The sequence below is a fragment of the Aythya marila genome (genome assembly GCF_965140915.1).
Source record: "Aythya marila genome assembly, chromosome: 1".
Taxonomy (NCBI): Eukaryota; Metazoa; Chordata; class Aves; order Anseriformes; family Anatidae; genus Aythya; species Aythya marila.
Window position 1 is genome coordinate 162,051,210 of NC_139042.1, and position 20,609 is coordinate 162,071,818.

The 20,609-nt window shown below is 35.2% G+C and overlaps 1 protein-coding gene across 6 annotated transcripts in view; it reads right to left on the reverse strand.

Moving 5' to 3' along the window:
* The window catches only part of ANKS1B (ankyrin repeat and sterile alpha motif domain containing 1B), a gene marked incomplete at its 5' end in the record, with an annotated part of 434,494 nt that overhangs the window by 361,056 nt on the left and 52,829 nt on the right, over positions 1 to 20,609 (reverse strand). For all 6 annotated transcript variants that reach the window (XM_082773376.1, XM_082773377.1, XM_082773375.1 and 3 more), the window contains 2 exons: positions 2,330 to 2,405; positions 9,389 to 9,685. In XM_082773376.1, the coding sequence (XP_082629502.1) occupies positions 2,330 to 2,405; positions 9,389 to 9,685 (373 nt within the window). The remainder of the gene's footprint in view (positions 1 to 2,329; positions 2,406 to 9,388; positions 9,686 to 20,609) is intronic.

The following is a 20,609-nucleotide window of genomic DNA, read 5'->3' on the forward strand; positions in this document are numbered from 1 at the left end:
TTTCCTACATGTCTTGATTCTAACTCTCCCCTGTCCTCTCTAATTCAATGAGTATTTTTGTAGTGCCTACTACCAGTATGTGTGTTGGGAGCAACACTGAAAAAGTTATTAACCTTCAACGTTTTGTACTCCCTGAAAAGACTGATATACCCATATGTAGTGTAAGGGCTGTATGCAAAGCCAGAACATTTACTCACAGACTGCTCAAACTGTTGACTAACTAATTAGCTCAAACCGTGAACATAAGCACAAATATGAAAGTTTGAGGCTTATCCTAGATAGGTGTCAGAGAATATGATGCACATGCTGCTGCATGAATCTTCAACTTTGTCTTGTGGGGACTTCTTTGGGAATGTTTAACTTATGGTATAAGAATGAAGTTGTTTTTTAATTTAGATGTACTTTCAGAAAAGGTAGAGGGATGAAAGATCATAAGAACCAGAATAAGATTCTTCTCAGGAAACTGAATAGAGGAAATCAGAAGAAGCAGGATTTATGAAGGTGTTCTGGAAGCAAGATGGGATCTCTCTACTCACCAGAAAAAGCTGCAGCTTTTGCTATTTCCTTACTGAGGGAGAGTTTCCTAATTCATTTTGTGAGAAAGAGATACTTGTTTTCTCAATGACAATAAAGCCAAAAGATTGCTGGGCTAGTTAGCTATGGTAGCTTATTTTCAGAGTCTGAAGACACCAACTTACACTTTTCCTTTGCAATGCTACTCAGAACATCTGAACCATTTTTGAAGCACAACTAGGATTGATAGATGAAAAGGGACTGGGTGAGGAACACTGCAGAAACTCAGAGTATTTAGAGTTGAAGGAATTCACAGTGAAGTTCCTACTCCAATGTCTTGTACAATTATACAGTAGTAGAGAGATGTACTAGTCTTTGAGAAATATTACTTATCTGTGGCCTAAGGGCTTCCCATATTTCTGTGATATTCTCCATTCCTTACTATTAATGTAAGTTAATATAAAGAGGCCCTACCTTTCTGAGGGCATGTGCAGATCCCTTTCTGCCTCCTCCTTAGTCGTCCATACGGAAAAACATTTTGGAAGAACCTTTTTTTTTTTCTGAAAGTAGATCTCAGATCACATATACACAAGCTGAGATTTAGTTGAGGAGCTGTGACATTCCTTCTTTTGTATGGTACAACCCCATAAGCACTGATAATAAAGATCAGTAAAACCTCACTATAATGGAATTTCATGTATCTCAAAAGAGTTGTTTCTGGATATTCTCATCTTCATTGGTTTTCTTATTTATCTGAGAAGACAGTTGGTCAGATAAAAATTTACCTCAAATGATTCTGAAACTCTTGTGTAGTAGATAGGTTTGTTGGGACTATATCTACGTTCTCCTCTCCTTTCAGTACAAAAACAATTCTGATAGACCACCCAGTGCCTTCCTTCAGAGGCAGCCTAAGTTTATCCAGGCAATGAAGGAGCAGGCAGGATGGCATGTTTGTTAGGAAATAAATGTGAAAATGAGTATTCTGGAGTCTAGATCAAAGAAATAAACCTGTTCTGTCTTAGTTTATGATCTCTTGGGTCAATTTAATTGCAGAACAAGGGAATCCAGGGGGTGTGTGCAGAACTATGGGTAAATTTCTAAAAATTTTTAAATGGAGATTAAATCCCCAGAATCCTACTTAATAAAAAGCCAGAACTGCACAGTGGTATATCACCTCTTTTTAATGCATGGCGAAATGACTAGAAGTAAGTGTCTGCAAAACAGGAAATGAAGAGTTAGAGTATATGGAATCTCCATAATGTAATAACACTGTCATCTCTGAGTGATGACATATAATCAAACCTCCTTCACAGTGGTTAAAGAACAGTTTGGGGAGGAAAGCCAATAGGCAGCTTAGATCAGTTAAGGCATAGTGACATGAGACTACACAGCTTTATAATCTTAAAGTCATGGAGACAACCACAGGCTCCAATAAATGGAATAAAAGAAGAAATGAGACAATAATGCCTTTTATTTCCTTGCTGAACCTGAATACTCTTGGCTGTCTTTCAGAGTGAATAAAAAAAAATTATGTAGCCATTTCATTCTCAGAATACATTTATTCTCAGAATACAGTGGCATACACTGACTCATACATGGAATTTCTGAGTCTTAGTGAAAACATTACTTTTGTTCTTGTTGTGTATCTTCATTTCTTATTCTAAAAGAACATTATTTTAATGATAATTACATGTGATTAGATTTGCAAGGGCTGAGAAATATAACAGTAATTTGAATAAACAAAATGTGAGGAGGCAAACACCAGATTAGGAATACTTAGAGTAGCTGTTCAGTGCTTCCTGTAAGTTAAATTTACCTGTTTCAAGCAAAATGCGTACTACTTCCACCTTTCCAAACAGGGCTGCTTCATGTAGTGCACTCCCTTTTTCTGTCTAGAAAAACAAAAATATTGTTATATTTAAAATACAAATCTAAAATACCAAGGAATCTTTTTGAAAATAATACATTTAGAAAGTAAGTATTTATTTTTCCCCTCTATATTATTAAATAATATTGAATGGGCAAGAAAAATACTACCCTAATATATTTTTTCTTCAAAATAAGAACATAAATGCTATCAGATCTACTATATAAATTAACAAATATATAAGAAAATATAAGGCATATGAAATAAAACTCCCAATGAACAAAATTCCATTTGTGCGAAATTTCTAAACTCTTGTTATGGGCAGTGAGAAGGTAATTAGTAGTCAGTGGAACATAGCTATTCAGCAGAGTCAGTTTACATGTAGACATCTACACTTAGGTATTTTAGTCTGAAAGTGGATCACACCCTAGGGGTTCAAATCAGTTGCACAGTGAGAGCTGCCCGAGGATACCCCACCTGGCCTCCAGCTGTTATTCCAGTTGATGCTGCCTTTGATCTGCATCTTATCTGCCCCATGCAGATGTCTTGGATACCCTAAGGCACCTCCATCATTATAAGTTTATATTTAGATCATTTAGACCCTGCCTTAGACATCTGTGAGCTTGATTTTGCAGAATTCCTTGGCACAAAATTCTATGTGAATGGGAATTTTGCTTAAATGTAGAGCTCTGAAAACAAACTACCTCTCTTAACAAGCTACTTATCTTATTATTTTGTATTGCTGTTACTCAAGAATCTGAAGATTGTTTGGAAATGCCTTTCCAAACAATAGGATCAGCAATAGCTAAAGCACCATTAGATCTCACTGAATCTCTGGCTCATCTGCTTTTTTTGGATAGTAAATTAGTTTTTGAGTGGTTTTGATTTGTGGACAACTGTTAAAGGATTTGCTGGTTGTATTATTCACTTTTGCTACATTTCTATCCAAATGCAGCTGTCATTTTTGTTATGATGGAAAGACTTCCAGGAAAAAAAAAAAAAAAAAAGTATTTTAACTCTGAAATAAAATAGTACTTTATTATTTATTAGCTGAATCAGAATGCACCAGTATTACAGAGATGCAAATAATTGATACTTAGAAATAACCAGTGATCTTGAGATGGGATGTGGGCATGTGGTAAGCATACATATATGTTCTATCAATCAGTTGAGCCTGAAAACTCCTTGTTATATCCTTAATAGGAACACTCACTTTCTTCATACTTAGTATGTGGGTGTATAAAGTACAGCATGCCAAATGGCATTTACATTCAGCATATCAGGTATACCATTAGTATCATAAATAGGAGAAGAAAGTTAATAAGATAATATGCATATGAAATACATATCTCAAAACAATTTCTAATCTTTCCATTTTTGGAAGCAATCCAGATGTACATTCACAGACATTTTGAATGAGAAAACTAAATATTGAGATTTATTTACAGATAATTTCAGAATACTTCATTCAAAAAGCATCTACAGGAGTTTTGCACTAACTGTGACCACCTTTAACACTGGATGACTCTTCAGTGACATAGTTCAACCACAAAAGTACACACAGAGCTTAAGGTACAGCTCAGAAATTACTGGGAATGGAAACAGTTCTAATAAACAGCATTGATAGCTAGAGGTCTGATATTGAAAAAGGCTTGACCTCAGAAATCTCACAAAATGCTTTGACACAACCTATTTTCAGCCTATTGCCTTCAGCATTTGTGAAGATATAGTATTTCCTTTGGATTGGTCACTTACTGACATGAAAAACCCTTAAGAGTATTGGGTGGACTTGGTACTGTTAACATACAGTTCATTGTCATCAAGGATGTGAAGTAGAGCTTTGGCCCCCAAAGTATTTGACTTAGGAAAGATAGAAAGTGAAATTTAAAAGCCATAATGGGGAGAGGCTTGGCATGGTAACCTGTCAGAGAACACCAAAAGAGATGGTCAGTCACAATGGACCACTCACTGTTTTAAGAAAAGTGTAATGTTTTCCTCATCTTTGAACATAATTGACTATAGTTGAACATATTCTCTTATATCTGAACATGCCCCAGCAATGTGTCCTTGTAGAAAAAATAAAATGAAAATGGAGTACAGGTTGGGGATGACCTACTGGAGAGCAGTTCTGCGAAGAGGGACATGGGGGTCGTGGTGGACAACAAGTTAACCATGAGCCAGCAGTGTGCCCTTGTGGCCAAGAAGGCCAATGGGATCCTGGCATGCGTCAAGAGTAATGTGGACAGTAAGTCAAGAGAGGTGATCCTCTCCCTCTACTCAGCTCTGGTGAGGCCACACCTGGAATATTTTGTGCAGTTCTGGGCTCCCCAGTACAAGAGGAATATAGAACTTCCAGAGAGTGTCCAGCATAGAGCCACAAAGATGATTAAGAGATTGGAGCATCTGTTCTATGAGGAAAGACTAGGCAATCTGGGCCTGTTTAGCCTAGAGAAGAGGAGATTGAGAGGGGATCTTATCAACCACTATAAATACCTGAGGGGACAATGTAAAGTGGAAGGGGTCAAACTCTTCTCAGTGGTGGCCAGTGATAGGACAAGGGGTAATGGGTATAAATTGAACCACAGGAGGTTTCAACACCATATGAGGAAGAACTTCTTTACAGCTTGGGTGACAGAGCACTGGAACAGGCTGCCCAGAGAGGTTGTGGAGTCTCCTTCTTTGGAGATATTCAAAACCCCACCTCTTATAGCTCTCTATAGGTACCTTAAAGGAGGCTGTAGAGAGGTGAGGATTGGTCTGTTCTCCCACATGCCCAGTGATAGGACGAGGGGGAATGGGCTAAAGTTGTGCCAGGGGAAGTTTAGGGTCGATATTAGAAAAAACTTATTTACTGAAATGGTCGTTAAGCATTGGAATGGGCTGCCCAGGGAAGTGGTTGAGTCACCATCCCTGGATGTCTTTAAAAGATGTTTAGATTCAGAGCTTAGTGATATGGTTTAGTGGTTTAGTGGAGGACTTGTTAGTGTTAGGTCAGAGGTTGGACTAGGTGATCTTGGAGGTCTCTTCCAAACTAGATGATTCTGTGATTCTGTGATATGCCAGCAATGAAATCCACAGAGGTTCAGATGTTATCAGAAGCCTCAGCACTAAGTTTTAGTCCTACAGATGAAGTGTAGGAAGAAAAACCAGATGTGTCTTCACTGAAATTGTAGAGAGATTTCTGTATTAACATTAATAAGGAACCTTTTTCAGTGGAAAAAGGCAACATAATTTAATTACAACATCTATCTAGAATCCATTTGTGTGGGGTGATCAGGATTAATGCTCTGGTATGCTGAATCAACTGCTTAGAGGACAAGGAAGAGAATTGATCCTTAGACTCCTTAGTTAAGAGGTGGGAAAGGTCCTGATATGACAATTACCAGAACTGGAATTAGTCCTTTCTATTGATCAAAATTGCCCAAATCAGAGAGACTGAAGGGAAGGCAAGTAACAGTTGACCAAAGCATATACCTCATAAGAAATGAAATGAAGATTAACATGAGAAGAGAAAATTTGCTGGTGAGGTCTAAGACAAATCTGGGGACAACCTGAGAGCATCCAAAGCCAAATGATATATATATTTTTTTTCTTTTTGCATTTTCTTGTTCCTTGATATATTCTATGGTGGTATTTCCTGTCATATCTGTACATGATCCTGAAACTCTTTGCAGGTATTCTGCACTGCCCTGAGTTCCAGGGCAGTCTTTCCTTTACAACTCCAAGCTATTAGTCAATGCTAATGAATGCCATATCCACAAAATGAGGTATATGTTACAAGCAATCTGTCAGGAAGAGGAATTTGAAAGACACACCATATAAACAGTGGACTGATTTGTGCATTATGTAGGTGATTTTCTAAACAAGAAGAGAAATATTACCAGCAAATTGAAAGAAAATCAGTCTGGGAATATGGAGATTGAAAACAGACTTGTGAAATGCAGATGTATAATCCTGCATGAGATGTCACAAGGATGAATGCTGACGTAAATCCTAAAAGCTCTAGGCAGGATTTCGTGGTAATAGTGAATACCTAATGAGTGAATCAGATCCCTCTTGACCCAAAAAACTGTCCAGAAGGCAGAGCTGTCCTTGTTAGCAAAGTGTTCAGTTACCAAACTCCATTTTAACATAAGGTGTTGATGCTCAGGATGAACAGAGCCAAGAGTTACTGGGAGGACTGGCAGAGTAGATTCATATCCCTTGGTACACATGGACTACTATTTGAAGACAGAAATAATGTTTTGTTGTTGTTGTTGTTTTGGGTGTAATAGAGTACATTACTTAAACTGGAAGTATTAAAAATGTAGTTGCAAATAACCTTTGTATTCTATATTATGTGAAATGCACTAGAGTTTTTAAGTGTAGATCTTTTTCACTTATAAAGGTGTACATATGTGCTAATATACTCTTGATGTCTACACTACAGCAAGTAAACTTGGAATTTATAGACAATATTCTCTTCTTCACTCTCTGAAGCTTTCATTGCCTTGGATCATATAGCAAAGTGAACACTACCATAATATCTGGAAATGCTTCCACAATGACATTTAATGCAAGAAATGACAATATTTTTTCATGAACAGTGAGCTACAGTTTGTTTCAGTTTGCATCAATGTATTACATATCAATTCCCTGACTTAAGTTTTCTGTGTACCAAATAAAAAGAACCATAGCACAAACTGTGCTAAGCACGTAATAAAATGTCCCTGCCCCAACTAGCTTACAGCTAAATACAGGCAGAGTATTAGAGCTGGGCACACAAAACAAGCAAGGGTAGAAGGACATTGCAAGTTAGAACGCCAAGATACACAGATCAATTTGGTGTACAATTTGCAGGCTCACATAAAAGCATTAAGGTTTTTATTAGAATTGCTTGTTGTTGTTTTAATTATGTAAATATGTGAGAGTTTGTAATTAGGTTACTTGTCTAGTCCTTATTGGCAATTTACTATATGTTTGATATGGGTTTCAGAGATGCTCTGCATCACAGGGTGGTAGATTTGCAAATTGATTCATGAAATATCCACCATATGTAGTGACAGCAGAAAGGGATGTAGCTCTTTGCAGAACTTTGGTGACAAGCAATAGAAATTGCCATCATTACTGAGTCAGACAGGGAAGGTAAATAGGGGTAGATAAAAGTGGGATAGGCAGATGGGGCCAAAGTTGCAAAGTTATTTACAATTATAAAATTACTGTTTACATGAAACATACTGTACTGTGCAGTATATTATTTTATACTGAGGGCCCAAAATCTATCACTCACCAAAACCTGTGTATTTTTCATATATTTCAATTAAAATGAAAACTTCAAAGCATAAAGAGATGAAGAAGATTTTTATTGCCCACTTCTAAATAATTTCGGATTGAAGGATATTGGATAGACCTGGGAAATTAATAAAATGTGTGATTAATTCAATCAAAAATTAAATGCTGTCTATTATTAGTCCAAATATTTGCTATGATCAGAAGTGCTCTGGGAGTACAGAAGAGAAAGAGAACATGGCTAAAGTAAGCTTCCCATTTAAGCAAACAAATATTTACATTTACAGAGAGTGATATCATATAGGCTACTTCTATAATTGTCTCTTTACATTCTGGTAACTCTTTATTGCTGATAAGCTGAATTTATTTAATGTGTATGAATGTGTACAATTTTATTTACCACATGGGATTATATTTTGTATATTGTTCTTTCCCAATCAGTGATGCAGAGCAATTTAATTAATATTAAACCACTGAGTTCATTTTAACTAAGAGGCTGATATTGTATGCTCTGCTCATTTTAATGAGCTGACAGTTAGCATCAACAAAGAAATTTTCAGAGGTTATAGAAGTTAACAATATGTGCAGAGCCAACTTGCCAATATGCTAAGATGCAGAATTAAAGAAACATATTGATGGAGAAAATGGATACTGCTGAGGAAATAAATTATATTTCCTTATGGCTCTGCAAAAGTTAAAATTAATAATAAAAAAAAAAAAAAGTCTAAAAATAACAAAGAAAAATAGGAATATAAATAACTTAAAAAATTAGATTGTCAAAAAACTAACAAACCAATCTTATGATTCTATTGTGCATGGCAAATAGATCATCATTACTGAAAGAACCTCTCAGTTCTCCTTAAGAGATGTCATCGTATAAAATTTGCAGCCACTATATTTATTTTTTTAATGTGAAAAAAATGGTAAAACTATAGATAGAAATAGCTTAGGAGAATTCACAGTAGTGCTAAAAATATCTAGATTACATAATAGGAAGAACACATTTCATAAAACCATTGTGTAATATTCAACCCTCATGTAACCATCAGTTTGTAAGTTGCCATAACAGAGGCTATTTTTCTTCAATTAATCTATTTCTTAAGCATCAATTCAAGCATCATTTCAGTCTCCTTCTGTCTTTTTCCCCCTTAATTTGCTACAGATAGAAAATAAATTGTACATCCAGAAACATTTATTTGAGAGTTCAGTTATGTGTTTAGCATTAAACTTTTCTAAATTACTGAAGTTGTAGAGATAGTAAATTACAGCTGAAACAAAAGAGCTCCATGAGTTAGCCTTTGCAAGTGAATCACTTTTTAGTAAAGAAAATTAAAAGATTTTTTTTTTTAATTTAAAAAAATAAAAAATGCTGCCCTAGATGCAAACAAAATGGTAGGCAAATACACAAGAAGGTAAAGCACAGATTTTTTTATTTGCTTCATTTTTAGAATGGGATAGCCCTGGGTAAATGAGGTGTATATTTATTTATATGAATGATCAATATGATTTCTGTATCTACACAGATCTTACTTGAGAACACATAATTTGGGTTGTAAAAGATAAATGTGTATTATACATATTATATTATTATATTGTAGCATTCCTAACAAAGTAAATGCAAGTATATATCAAAGGAAAAAATAGAGAGTTGCATTTCAGTCATAGTCTAATGATAAAGGAAAGTAAGTAAAGATAGGAAAAAAAGGAGGAAAAGAAGAAGGGAAGAAATTGTGCACTAACTTGGCAGCTGACATCCATTCCAGCCTCCAGAAGCACCTGCACAACAGCTTTGTGGCCATTACGTGCAGCAAGATGCAAAGGTGTGTGTTTTCTTGTATTACAGTTCATCAGGTTTGGATATGCTTTGATGATCATTTTTACAACACGCAGACGTCCATAAAGTGCTGCCAGATCCAGAGGTGTTTCTAGTTTGTTGTTCCTTATTGTAGGGTCTGTTAGCTCTTCCAACAAAACAGCAACTACTTCTGAATGACCATATTGAGCTGCACAATGCAATGCTGTTTCATTTTCATTGTTCTGTTAAAACAAAACAAAAGCTTCAGAAATTCATGTTTAATCACACAATGGAATGGCTCTGCTTGCATAAATTGCCTCCATGACATAACTACCTAGGCAGGGTTTGCAATATAATGTATGGTAATACATGCTAAATACTTCAGAATGACTCCACTAACTTTTTACGAATAATACATTAATACTTCAGCTTTGTGAGTCTCAAACAGATCAGGTCACTGTCTGTCCACATTATTCCCAATAATTTTTTAACAACATGACCCCCCAAAAACATGTTGCTCATGATGATATGCCAAAACCTGTAACCTTTCTAGATTCAACTGTTCCTGAAATCACAATCAAGTCCTTCACTTGGAAATACCCTGACATTTAAGTCTCTCTTCTCAGTATAGTTAGTTTTAAATCATAGAATTTGATTATTTGAGTAGTAAAAATACAGAAGAAAAATGTGTAATGAAAGTATGTCAGGCACAAGGCTACTTTCACATATGACTATAAAAGTTACTATAAAGACAATAATCAAAGCTTGGAAAAAGCTAAAATAGCAACTGTCAATATACAAGAGACTCTGCATATGACATTTTAAAGCATATGAGTATTTGTATGCTGTGGATGGTGTGTGGTTTTCTTTCATAAAACAGCTCCACCCTCAAGTCTTTCCCCAAAAATCATAAATAATCTTAATAATAAAGAAATATTGGGAATAAGCAGTATTCCTTAACTGCTTTCTTCCACTTCTTCCTGTATACTTGCAATCCCAAACAAGTAAGTTCAGGCAGAGAGGAAAGAAATAATTTATAAAGCTCTCTGAATTCTGTATGCCATCTATATTATTAATATATCATATGTAGTCACTATGAAGACTTAAAAGAGACTAGACACTATAAATTTAAAAACTATTTACATCAACTGCCTCTTCTGATATATCATGTATAAAATTTTGTGACAGTTGGAAAGGTTTTAAAAATAGAAACCCAATAAGCCAATGTGCCATATAAAGAATTACAAATTTAATGTAAAATAAAAAAAGATACTAGGGAAGCAAAGAAAAAGTTTTGAAGAAAGAAGAGGTAAGTCTGAACCAACAGGCTGCATTTCTAAAGGAAACAACTGAAGAAAAGTTCTGAGAACAGAGAGGTGAAAGTAGGTAAAGATGTCTTTTGAAAGACAGAAAGAGTGAGAGAGTCAGAGAACTGAGGGTTTGGGTTTTACTCAAAAGATAACCAGGATGGTTGCATAGAAATATCTAGAAAGAGAAGATTTACTTTATTATTGTTGTTGTTGTTTTGTTGTTGTTGTTATTATTATTATTTCCTGGTAACATTGCTCCTAATTTTATAATCAAGACTTGAAAACTCTGCTTTGTGATTTTAACATTACTCTTATTTTAATCTCATTTTGTGATTTAATATGACTCAGATGAACCTGGGAGACAGAAGACATAGATCAACACATTCAGATATATTTATGCTGCAAATAAACTCGTCAGGTAGCTGCAACACCGAGCAAGTTTGAGGATCCCAAATAAGGTAATGTGTTTCCTAAGCTGCAAGACATAAGTAGGAAAGTAGGAAAAGACAGGTAGAAAGTGAGAGGTTTCCTTTAGTAGGTATGACTTGATGAGTAATAATTGTTTGAATCATTGTGAATTATTCAGACCAAGCCATGGTCTTTCTTCTATTACACAAACTGTAAATTCAGGTAAAAATATCAAAAATACTACATGGCTGCAATGATTTACCAGCTACCTGTGATATGCTTTTTGAGTTCTACTGAAGCCTAACATATCCTTTATAGGATATAGACATGGCCCAAGACTGGTCAAAACAAATTTTTTTTTGTACAGTGGTATACCCACGATTTGTAGGCATAGTTTATGGGAATGTATTTATGCAATTTATTAGAACTTAGTTATAAAAGCATACATTTTCAATATTTCATTGGCAGAACTATATAGATGAACGGGCTATTGCAGTATAATGTTGTGTACAATTACCACAATTAAGTATGAAAATCAGATGATTATGGTAATTTCTGCCCGCAGTTACAGTATTTACATATCCAATGGAAATAGTTCCACAAAGAAATTAGATGCATAACTATCTCCACATTCTGAGAGGTAAATAGTGAAATACACATTTAGTATATAATTGGCAAACAAATGTATCTCTATCTTCAATATCTGCTTATGTTTGATATTTTTTTCAAGCATTTCTGGATAAAATATAAATTATTTTAAATCTTATGCCAATATTATAGTACAAAAATATTCTCATTAAAATTTCAGAGACATAAAATTTAACTTGGCCGTGGTCATTTTCTCAAAAAATGGTGACTGCCCAATTTCAGCATCAGATATAGACATAGAAACCAATTGGTCCAAATTACTGGTGCTGCTCTGAAATTTGCTTCCTCTAAATAAAGAATATCCAGATGAATTTTCATGCAAGGGCATATTTACAGAAAAGTGTATTTTAAAACAGCGTGGAGCATAAGACCATCTGTAAATTTGAACAAAATGTAATTATTTTCAAATGAACATTGTTGAACATTTTTGCATGGTTTGTTCTTCACATTTGCCAAAGTAAATCTACATTTCAGTTATGAAATGTCAAACTGATTCAAAATCAGAATGAATTAGGTAACAAAGAAATAAAATAGAAGAATCCAACCTGGACAAACATAGTATTTGAATTACCTACATGTATGCAGCCATTGCATTGTCTTTATTGTTATCAGAACTGAAAGGTATTACCTAATTAAAACTTAATAATATGACATTCTCTCCTTAAGATATAAATTAATGAACTCAATTCAGGAATAAAAGACAGAATAATTTTTGACTTTCAAAAAGAGAATCACAACTTGTTTAGCCATCCTCTAAAATTTTCATTTTATCTGCTTTGACAATTTAGTTGTGTTTACATAAAATAAATCACCTTGGAAACAAACATTTTTCTTGAAGAGAGAGTACAGAGTTTTTAAGTAGGTTTTGACAGAGCCTGCCATCTTCAAAATCAGGAAAGGAGGGAGTGCCTAGATAGATAGAATAGGTTCAGCATTACTAGGGAGACACCTAAGATGGAGGGGGCTATAACAGTGTATTAACAGTGATGTCTCAGTAATTGTTATGAGCTTCCTCCTTAAGGCATTTGTTTACAGAAGACACACAGTAAGAATTAAAACAAACAAAATAAAAATAAATAAATAAAAAACCCTGACATATGATCATAAGAAATGTTGCTAGTTTAAAAGCTACTTTTATGTGATTTCTTTGGTCACAAAAATGATGTTACTTCTGACTTGTCTAAACTTTTCAGACAATGCTAAGTCAGGTATAACTTTTAAGGTACTCTTTGTCCTTGTATCTCTGAAATAGCTTATTATATAAATATATATATATATTTGGAAAACATGAAAAATTATTCCTGAAGAATTTCATGATAATTTAGTACTATTGCCTACATTTTCAAACCCAAACATACACAGTTTTTTCCTCAAGTACAGAAAGTTTGTGAGTTAACACTCATTGGAGTAAGCAAATAACCTGATATGAAAATGACTCTGAATGCAAGTTAACATTGTGTGATTAGATTTTCATATCTGGTATCCAAGGACTAAATACTACACATAGTACTGAAGAAATAGACTAGAATTCTGTTTGAAATTTCAGATATTCATTTCATGTTAAAAACTACAAAACAGCCGCTAAGATGAAAAGCAGAGACCTGAGAATCAGAGCAAACTAAGAGACACAAAACGTAAGACCAAAGGAGAAAAATAGACCATTATTATGCAAAATAGAACAAAACAGAAGTCTTTAATATTCATAATTAGTAATATTTTAACCAAGTAGTTATTCCTGTAGCCCAAAGGACCTCTTTCAGAACTAAAGAAGGTACCTTATAATTCATCCCTTACATGGGTCTCTTCATGGGCACGGTCTTGGCATTTTCTAGCCTTTCTCTGAATCTGTTCTCTTCCATATACAGCCAGAACTTAGACTTCTGTTGCTCCAAAATTGAATAGTGCCTTCAAAACATTGTGTCTAGTCAGTATTGCAGGCTGTATTACATAATTGAGCTAAGAATGCATGCCACCACAAAATGTAGATCGTATTTTAAGGTCTATTAATTAGAGGACAGATTAGCAAATCCATTATACAGAAAATTATTATATATTGCCAGTCTGATAGTGAAAAGGTAGAGGAGATATCCAGGAAATGAATGTCTTCTACGAATATTATATAGGTCCTCGTGAAGCCAGTAATAAACAGTAGGCATATGCAAGATTTTGACTGCACAGTTCTGTAGTTCTTTATTTTTGCCAAGCACATTTTAAAGCTCTTGAAGTCCATGCAAGTATTGTACAAGCAAAAATGACTATCAGATAGTGATTTTACAGATCTTTCCAGAGAATGCTCAACATCTTTATTATCTCAACATTTTGATGATGAACTTTAAAAGGCAGACTTCCTAAATCACCAAGACATTTCTTTGTCACATAATCCCCATGTAGTTACCAAGTAAGACTTTTTTTTTTAATGAAAACTTTTGTGCTAATGCCTCAATTATGAAAGAATAATTTAAGTTACATAGGATGGAGCACTGAGAAAGTTTGAAAAAATCTGTGTATATAAGGAAATTTACTCAATAGTCCAATAGAGATAAAATGATACAAAAATAAGGTTTTAATGATTAAATAATTACATAGAGAAAAAATATAGAAATAATATATTCAAGATAGAAAAAACAAATTATCTCAGCATGGTCTGTCTTCATTTATTATAGTAGGTAGGCTGTTTGCCTGAGAAGTTCCACCACTATATGTTAATTCTTTTTTTTATATATATATAAAAAAAAAAAAAAGTTTGCTTGATTAATTCAACAAGTAGCATGTCATTGTAATTAATTACAATGGGAATTAAAGTGCTTTCCAGGATGTCTAGGTCAAGGGTTGAGCAATTTTACAACAGCAACTCTAAACAGAGACAAAAATGACAAAAGCTCTTGGGAACAAGATTGTGACTTAATTGTCCATTGCCTTTGAGGAATGAAACAGTTTTTACATGGCACACAGATTTATATACTTTATATGGAAAAATAACTAATGGCATCTTTCTTACCATATGTCAGTACTGGACCTGTCTAATTTGAAAATCAGATGGTTTACAATTGTTTACAACAGAAATGTAATATAATGACAAGTATTTAATTTAAACTAGATATGAGTTTTAAGAGGAGAAATACTCATATATAACCTAGTTGGACTTGGACATTTCTCTCTCCCTGTTGTAATACTATATTTCTTTACATTTCTCTTTAAGACTACCAAAAAAAAAAAAAAAAAAAAAAAAAGTAGAGATACAGAAATTTTTTACAGCATGCTACTCAGATCCATTTCTACTTTTCTTTCTCAGTGCAGTTTAATCCTCTGTATTCTAATTCCTAATAAACATGTTTGAATGAACGTTTTTATTAAAAGATAAATTATGAAAAAAATGAATCTATATTGTTCTTATATGGATAAGAATAATTTGGAGAACACTTGGATTTAGATAGGCTTTTTCAAAAAGATAATTCTCATAAAAGTTATTGGCATAATTTCTAATTGAATTTCTACTGAAATTTGCCTTTACTTAATAAAAAGAATAAAATATTTTTTAATTTAAAAATGTTACTCAGTAATTTAGCTGATTACTTTAAACAAAAGTTTTCTTCAAATTTATTGCTGCAAATGGATCAAATCAAATTGCGTCTGAACTTTAAAAAAAAAAATTAAAAAAGTCTAAAACAAGTATAATAATAGTTGCAAGGGAAATTCCAGAGTTCATGTGCATATTCTCCAATTTAATTTGGGGGAAAAAATATCAAATGTAGAACATGAAAATGATTGCTTTTTTTCAGGTTACTTTGGAACTGAATTTGTACTTTTGGAAGTCACTGGTGTGTCATTAAGAGAAGCATGTGATGCCTATATTTTATCTTGATGTTTTAGACAAGTCAGTAAATATATTAGATGTTAGTCATTTACTGAGCTTGGCAAGGGATGCAAAGAATAACAAGAAGGGATTCTATAGGTGCATTGACCAGAAAAGAAAGGCTAAGAAGAGTGTACCCTATCTGAAATACAAGGAGGGAGAACTGGTAATGGCAGACATGGAGAAGGCTAAGGTACTCAACAACTTCTTTGCCTCAGTCTTTACTGGCAGTCTGGCTTCCCATGTCTCTCATTTCCCTGAGCCTGTAGCTGTGGGCTGGGGAAGCAAAGTTCTGCCACTGTAAGTGAAGAGCAGGTTTGAGACCACCTGATGAAACTGGACAGGTACACGTCTATGGGGCCTGATGCCATACGTCCCAGGGTCCTGAAGTAACTGGCTGATGGAGTTGCCAAGCCACACTCCATCATATTTGAAAAGTCCTGGCAGTCAGGTGAAGTCCCTGGTGACTGGAAAAGAGGAAACACCACTGCCGTATTTATATAGGGTAGAAAGGAGGAGGAGCCAGGGAACTACAGGCTACTGAGCCTCACCCTTGTGCCTAGAAAGATCATGAAAAAGATCCTCCTTGAAGCAATGTCAAGACACATGCAAGAAGTGATCTGAGACAGCCAGAATGGCTTCACCAAGGGCAAATCATGCCTGACGAATCTGGCGGCCTTCTGTGATGGTGTGGCTGCATCAGTTGAAAAGGGAAAACCAACCAAAGTCATCTATTTGGACTTCTGCAAGGTCTTTAACATGGTCCCACATGACATTTGATCTCCAAATTAAACCGATATGGATTTGAAGGGTGGACCATTCAACAGATAAGGAATTGGCTTGCAGGTCATACCCAGCAAATGATAGTCAATGGCTCTTTGTCCAGGTGGAGGCCAGTGACAAGTGGTGTCCCTCAGGAGTCTGTCTTGGGACCGTTGTAGTTTAGTATCTTTATCAACATCGATGATGGGATCAAGTGTATTGTCAGCAAGTTTGCAGATGACACCAAGCTGAATGAGCAGTCGATACAACTGAAGGAAGGCATGCCATAGAAAGGGAACTGGTCAAGCTAGAAAAGTGGGCCCATGTGAACCTAATGAGGTTCAACAAGTCTAAGTGCAAGGTGAACCTGAGTTGGGCAATCCCAGACATGAGTACAGACTGGAAGAAGAACTCATGGGGAGCAGCCCTGAAGGACTTGGTGGTTCTGGTGGACAAAAAGCTTGACAAGAGATGTCACTGTGCACTTGAAGCCCAGAAGGCCAACTGAATCCTGGGCCACATCAACAGATGTGTGGCCAGCAGGTCAAGGGAGATGATTGTCCCCCTCTGCTCTGCCCTTGTGAGGCCACACTTGGAGTGCTGCATCCAGATCTGAGGCTCCCAGCACAAGAAGGATGTGGGGCTGTTAGAGTGGGTCCAGAGGAGGGCTGTGAAGTTGATCAGATGATTGGAGTAGCTCTCCTACAAAGAAAGGCTGGGAGAACTGGGGGTGTTCAGCCTGAAGAACAAAAGCCTTTTCGATGTTTAAAGGGGGCTTATAAGAAAGATGGAGAGTGACTATTTGCTCGTGCAAATAATGATAGAACAAGGGGGAATGGTTTTAAACTAAAAGAGGGGAGATTTAGATTGAGTGTTATGAGGGAGTTCAGCACTGGAACAGGCTACCCAGAGAAGGTGGGGATGCCCTGTCCCTGGAGGTGTTCAAGACCAGGTTGGATGAAGCCCTGATCTAGTGGGTGGCATCACTGCCCATGGCAGGGGAGTTGGAACTGGATGATCTTTAAGGTCACTTCCAACCCAACCCATTCTGTGATTTAAATATTATTAGTGCATCCTGTACACTTTTCCTTCACATTTCAGAAGAAATGTCAAACAGCATTAAGGAAGTATGAGTGTTCTTTATGACTATTACAATTTGACCCCCAGAATAAATCCACAGTGCATTAAATATGTGAATGTAAGTAAAATATGTGCTATGTTCAGAAAGAAAAAGGAATATTCACAAAACAGAGAATACCACCTAGAAATTTCACAAGCATTCATATTTTTTCCTGTAAATGTTTTACTATTTACATTTTCCCAATATATATTTAAAATATATTTTGAACTTTATATTTCTTCCTGATGTGATTCATCTTTTTGCATGAGATTATATGTTCCTTCTTTCCTATGTTTATATTGAACACTGCATATTGAGCTATATGTGACTGTTATTACTAACTTTTGTGTATAATAGGATTTCTTTCAGTTACTTTGTGATTAGAGTTGCTAAAATAAATGTTCATACTACCAAGATGTCTTTATGTAAACAAAGATACAAGTACTTGGAGTCTTAACAGCACACATTTTTAGTACGTTTGGTATTCATTTACTGACAAATTTTGATCTCTTATTACCTACTTAATCTTCATACACTCCATAATTTACCTATTTTCAGGTCTTCATCGATGAAGTTTGATCTATTTTTTGTAATTTCACCACATTTTGTAATTTAAAACATACATCATTTGGTATACATGTGTCAACTAAGATTGTTGTATTAAACAGTTATGGAATTATTCTTGCATATTTGTTATGCTATAACTATCTTCTGTACGTAGAATTACCAGTTTACATTCCACCAACCCCATGAAATAATTATCATTTAACTGTAAGGCTCTTTACTTCTTTTTTTTTTCTTAACTTTATGTGAGAGGAACAGTAGGGGGCATTCAGAGCTTTAGATGCTGGATATGATCCTATGATATTAGTTAACTGCATTTTAAATGTGTAGAGAGCAGTTCAATTAATTTACAGTATACCATATTAAATCCATTAATAAATGTAATATACATTTATGCATCATAAGCTTCTCATTTACTTCTTTGTTGAGTTATTCAATCTTACTCTCATTTAAGTGTTTAGAAGTATTTATTTCACATGGAATTTCAATAAAAAATGAAAAGCAAAGACATGCTATATATTAGCTGCAACATTTTTTTTTAATGAACAAATTTATTTTCTTAAGCTGAAAGCACATAAATTCTTAATCTGATCCTTACCAATAATAATAATAATTAAGTCCGACTTGAATATACTATTTGCTGTAGTGAAAAGTATCAGTAAAAAATGCTTGTCCTTATCCCCAGTACAAGGGGAGGGGAGGAGAGGGGAGGTTGTTTTTATAAACTGCTTCAGCTCCACAGATCTAAGAATTGCTATGGCTGCTGTGAGAAGCTACATGCCTTATTTACCCTATTAGCAAGTAAGCAAAAACTTCAGAAACATACAGACTCGAGAATGTAAAACACAGGTATTCAGATGAGGATGACACTCTGGTGTTACTTGAAGGTGTATGGGTGGAGTTGGCTTCATATGATTATGGCATTCCCCTCACTCTATGATGTGGATAACATTCTCCTGTGTGAGTGCTATCTAGCAGGGTAACGTCTAGGTGCTAGCAAAGTGGTCCACTACTAAAGCCAGCCATTGTCTGGAGCAGAACATCAGAGGATTTACAAAGTCAGAACTGCGTATGGGTGAGTTTAACTTCAAAGTTTAATATGATTGAGACTTCTTTAAGGGTCTGATTCTCATAAGAATTGCTCACACACTTTCCATTATGAAATTTTTGAGTAAAATGGAAAATCAGCAGGGGATCTGAACACCAGAACTTTCTTAAGTCTATGGTGTATAGAATCAGGTATACCTCTGCTTATTTGCTCCAGCAATCAAGCCAGAGAAACTGGACCCCACACACAATCAAGCTCAAAAATACTGTAAAAATTTGGATACATGGGGGATTGGGAAGAAATAGGTTTGAATTTACATTTCTCTTTCTGATCTTAATGAAATATGCTTTTCAGCATCCCTCTCTCTCGAAGCTCCTGCATAGCTTACAGGTTTCTGTCAGTAGAGCATAAGGAATTTCTTCAAGCAAATGGATAACATGCAACCAGAAAGTTGCTTATTTCTAGTTTGCCACAGAAATAAAATAGAAGAAAACCTTTACATTGATAAACGATAATCCTGTAATTCAACAGGCTTCATCCTGCATGCAACACCTGATGAGAATTAGGAGCTCACAGAAACTACTAATCTGCAAATCAACCCACAGAACGGCAAGTTTTTTTTTCTTGTCATTTTTGTTAAATGAGCCAGGATTTCCCAGAAGTCTTATAGTATTATAGGATTTCCCAGAAGTCTGTCATATCAGTGGATTTTATTAGTTTATTTTTCTTTATTTCCTCCACTAATACTTCATATTCAAATCATAATTATTGTATGGATTCCAATGGCTAAGTGTATAACCTCACATATCAAATAGATTATTCAAGGGATGGCATCTCCCATTGATTTGGTTTGATGTTTAGGTCCACAATATTTTTTTTTCTTTCAGTTTGTTTTCTTTACACACTAATTTAGGCAGTGCAGTTGCCATTCATTTGTCAGATTGTACTTTGCTCTTTGAGATGCTTTAGGATATCCTACCTGGAGTCCAGCAGCCACTCCACAGGGCCATAGAAATTGTGAGCTTCCTCTGCCATACCTTCCAGCCTCTGCAGATATCTCAGCTGCTGAAAGGTCTTAGAAGGTACTGGATTTCTGTGTTAGGGCAAATTAATCCTGACTTTACTTTTAGTCACCAGAATAACTCTGTTGACTCCTCTGATTACACTGACTAGACCTCTCTGGAATATAACTACACAAACAGGACATGTAAACACTAAGAGGTAGATCTGAATCTGGAGCTGACTCCCACCTTTGTATTCTGATAACCTTTTGATTACTCTGTGAATTCAATAACTTATGGTTACTACTCATATTTAAAAGTCCACCTCCAGTCCTCGAACAGTTCAGCTGATTGTAGATGACATCAGATTTCCTATTTCTGAATACTAATCCTACAAATAGACCTTATAAGTTTATACAGAAGGAAAACAGAAGGTGTGCCATATGCTTGAT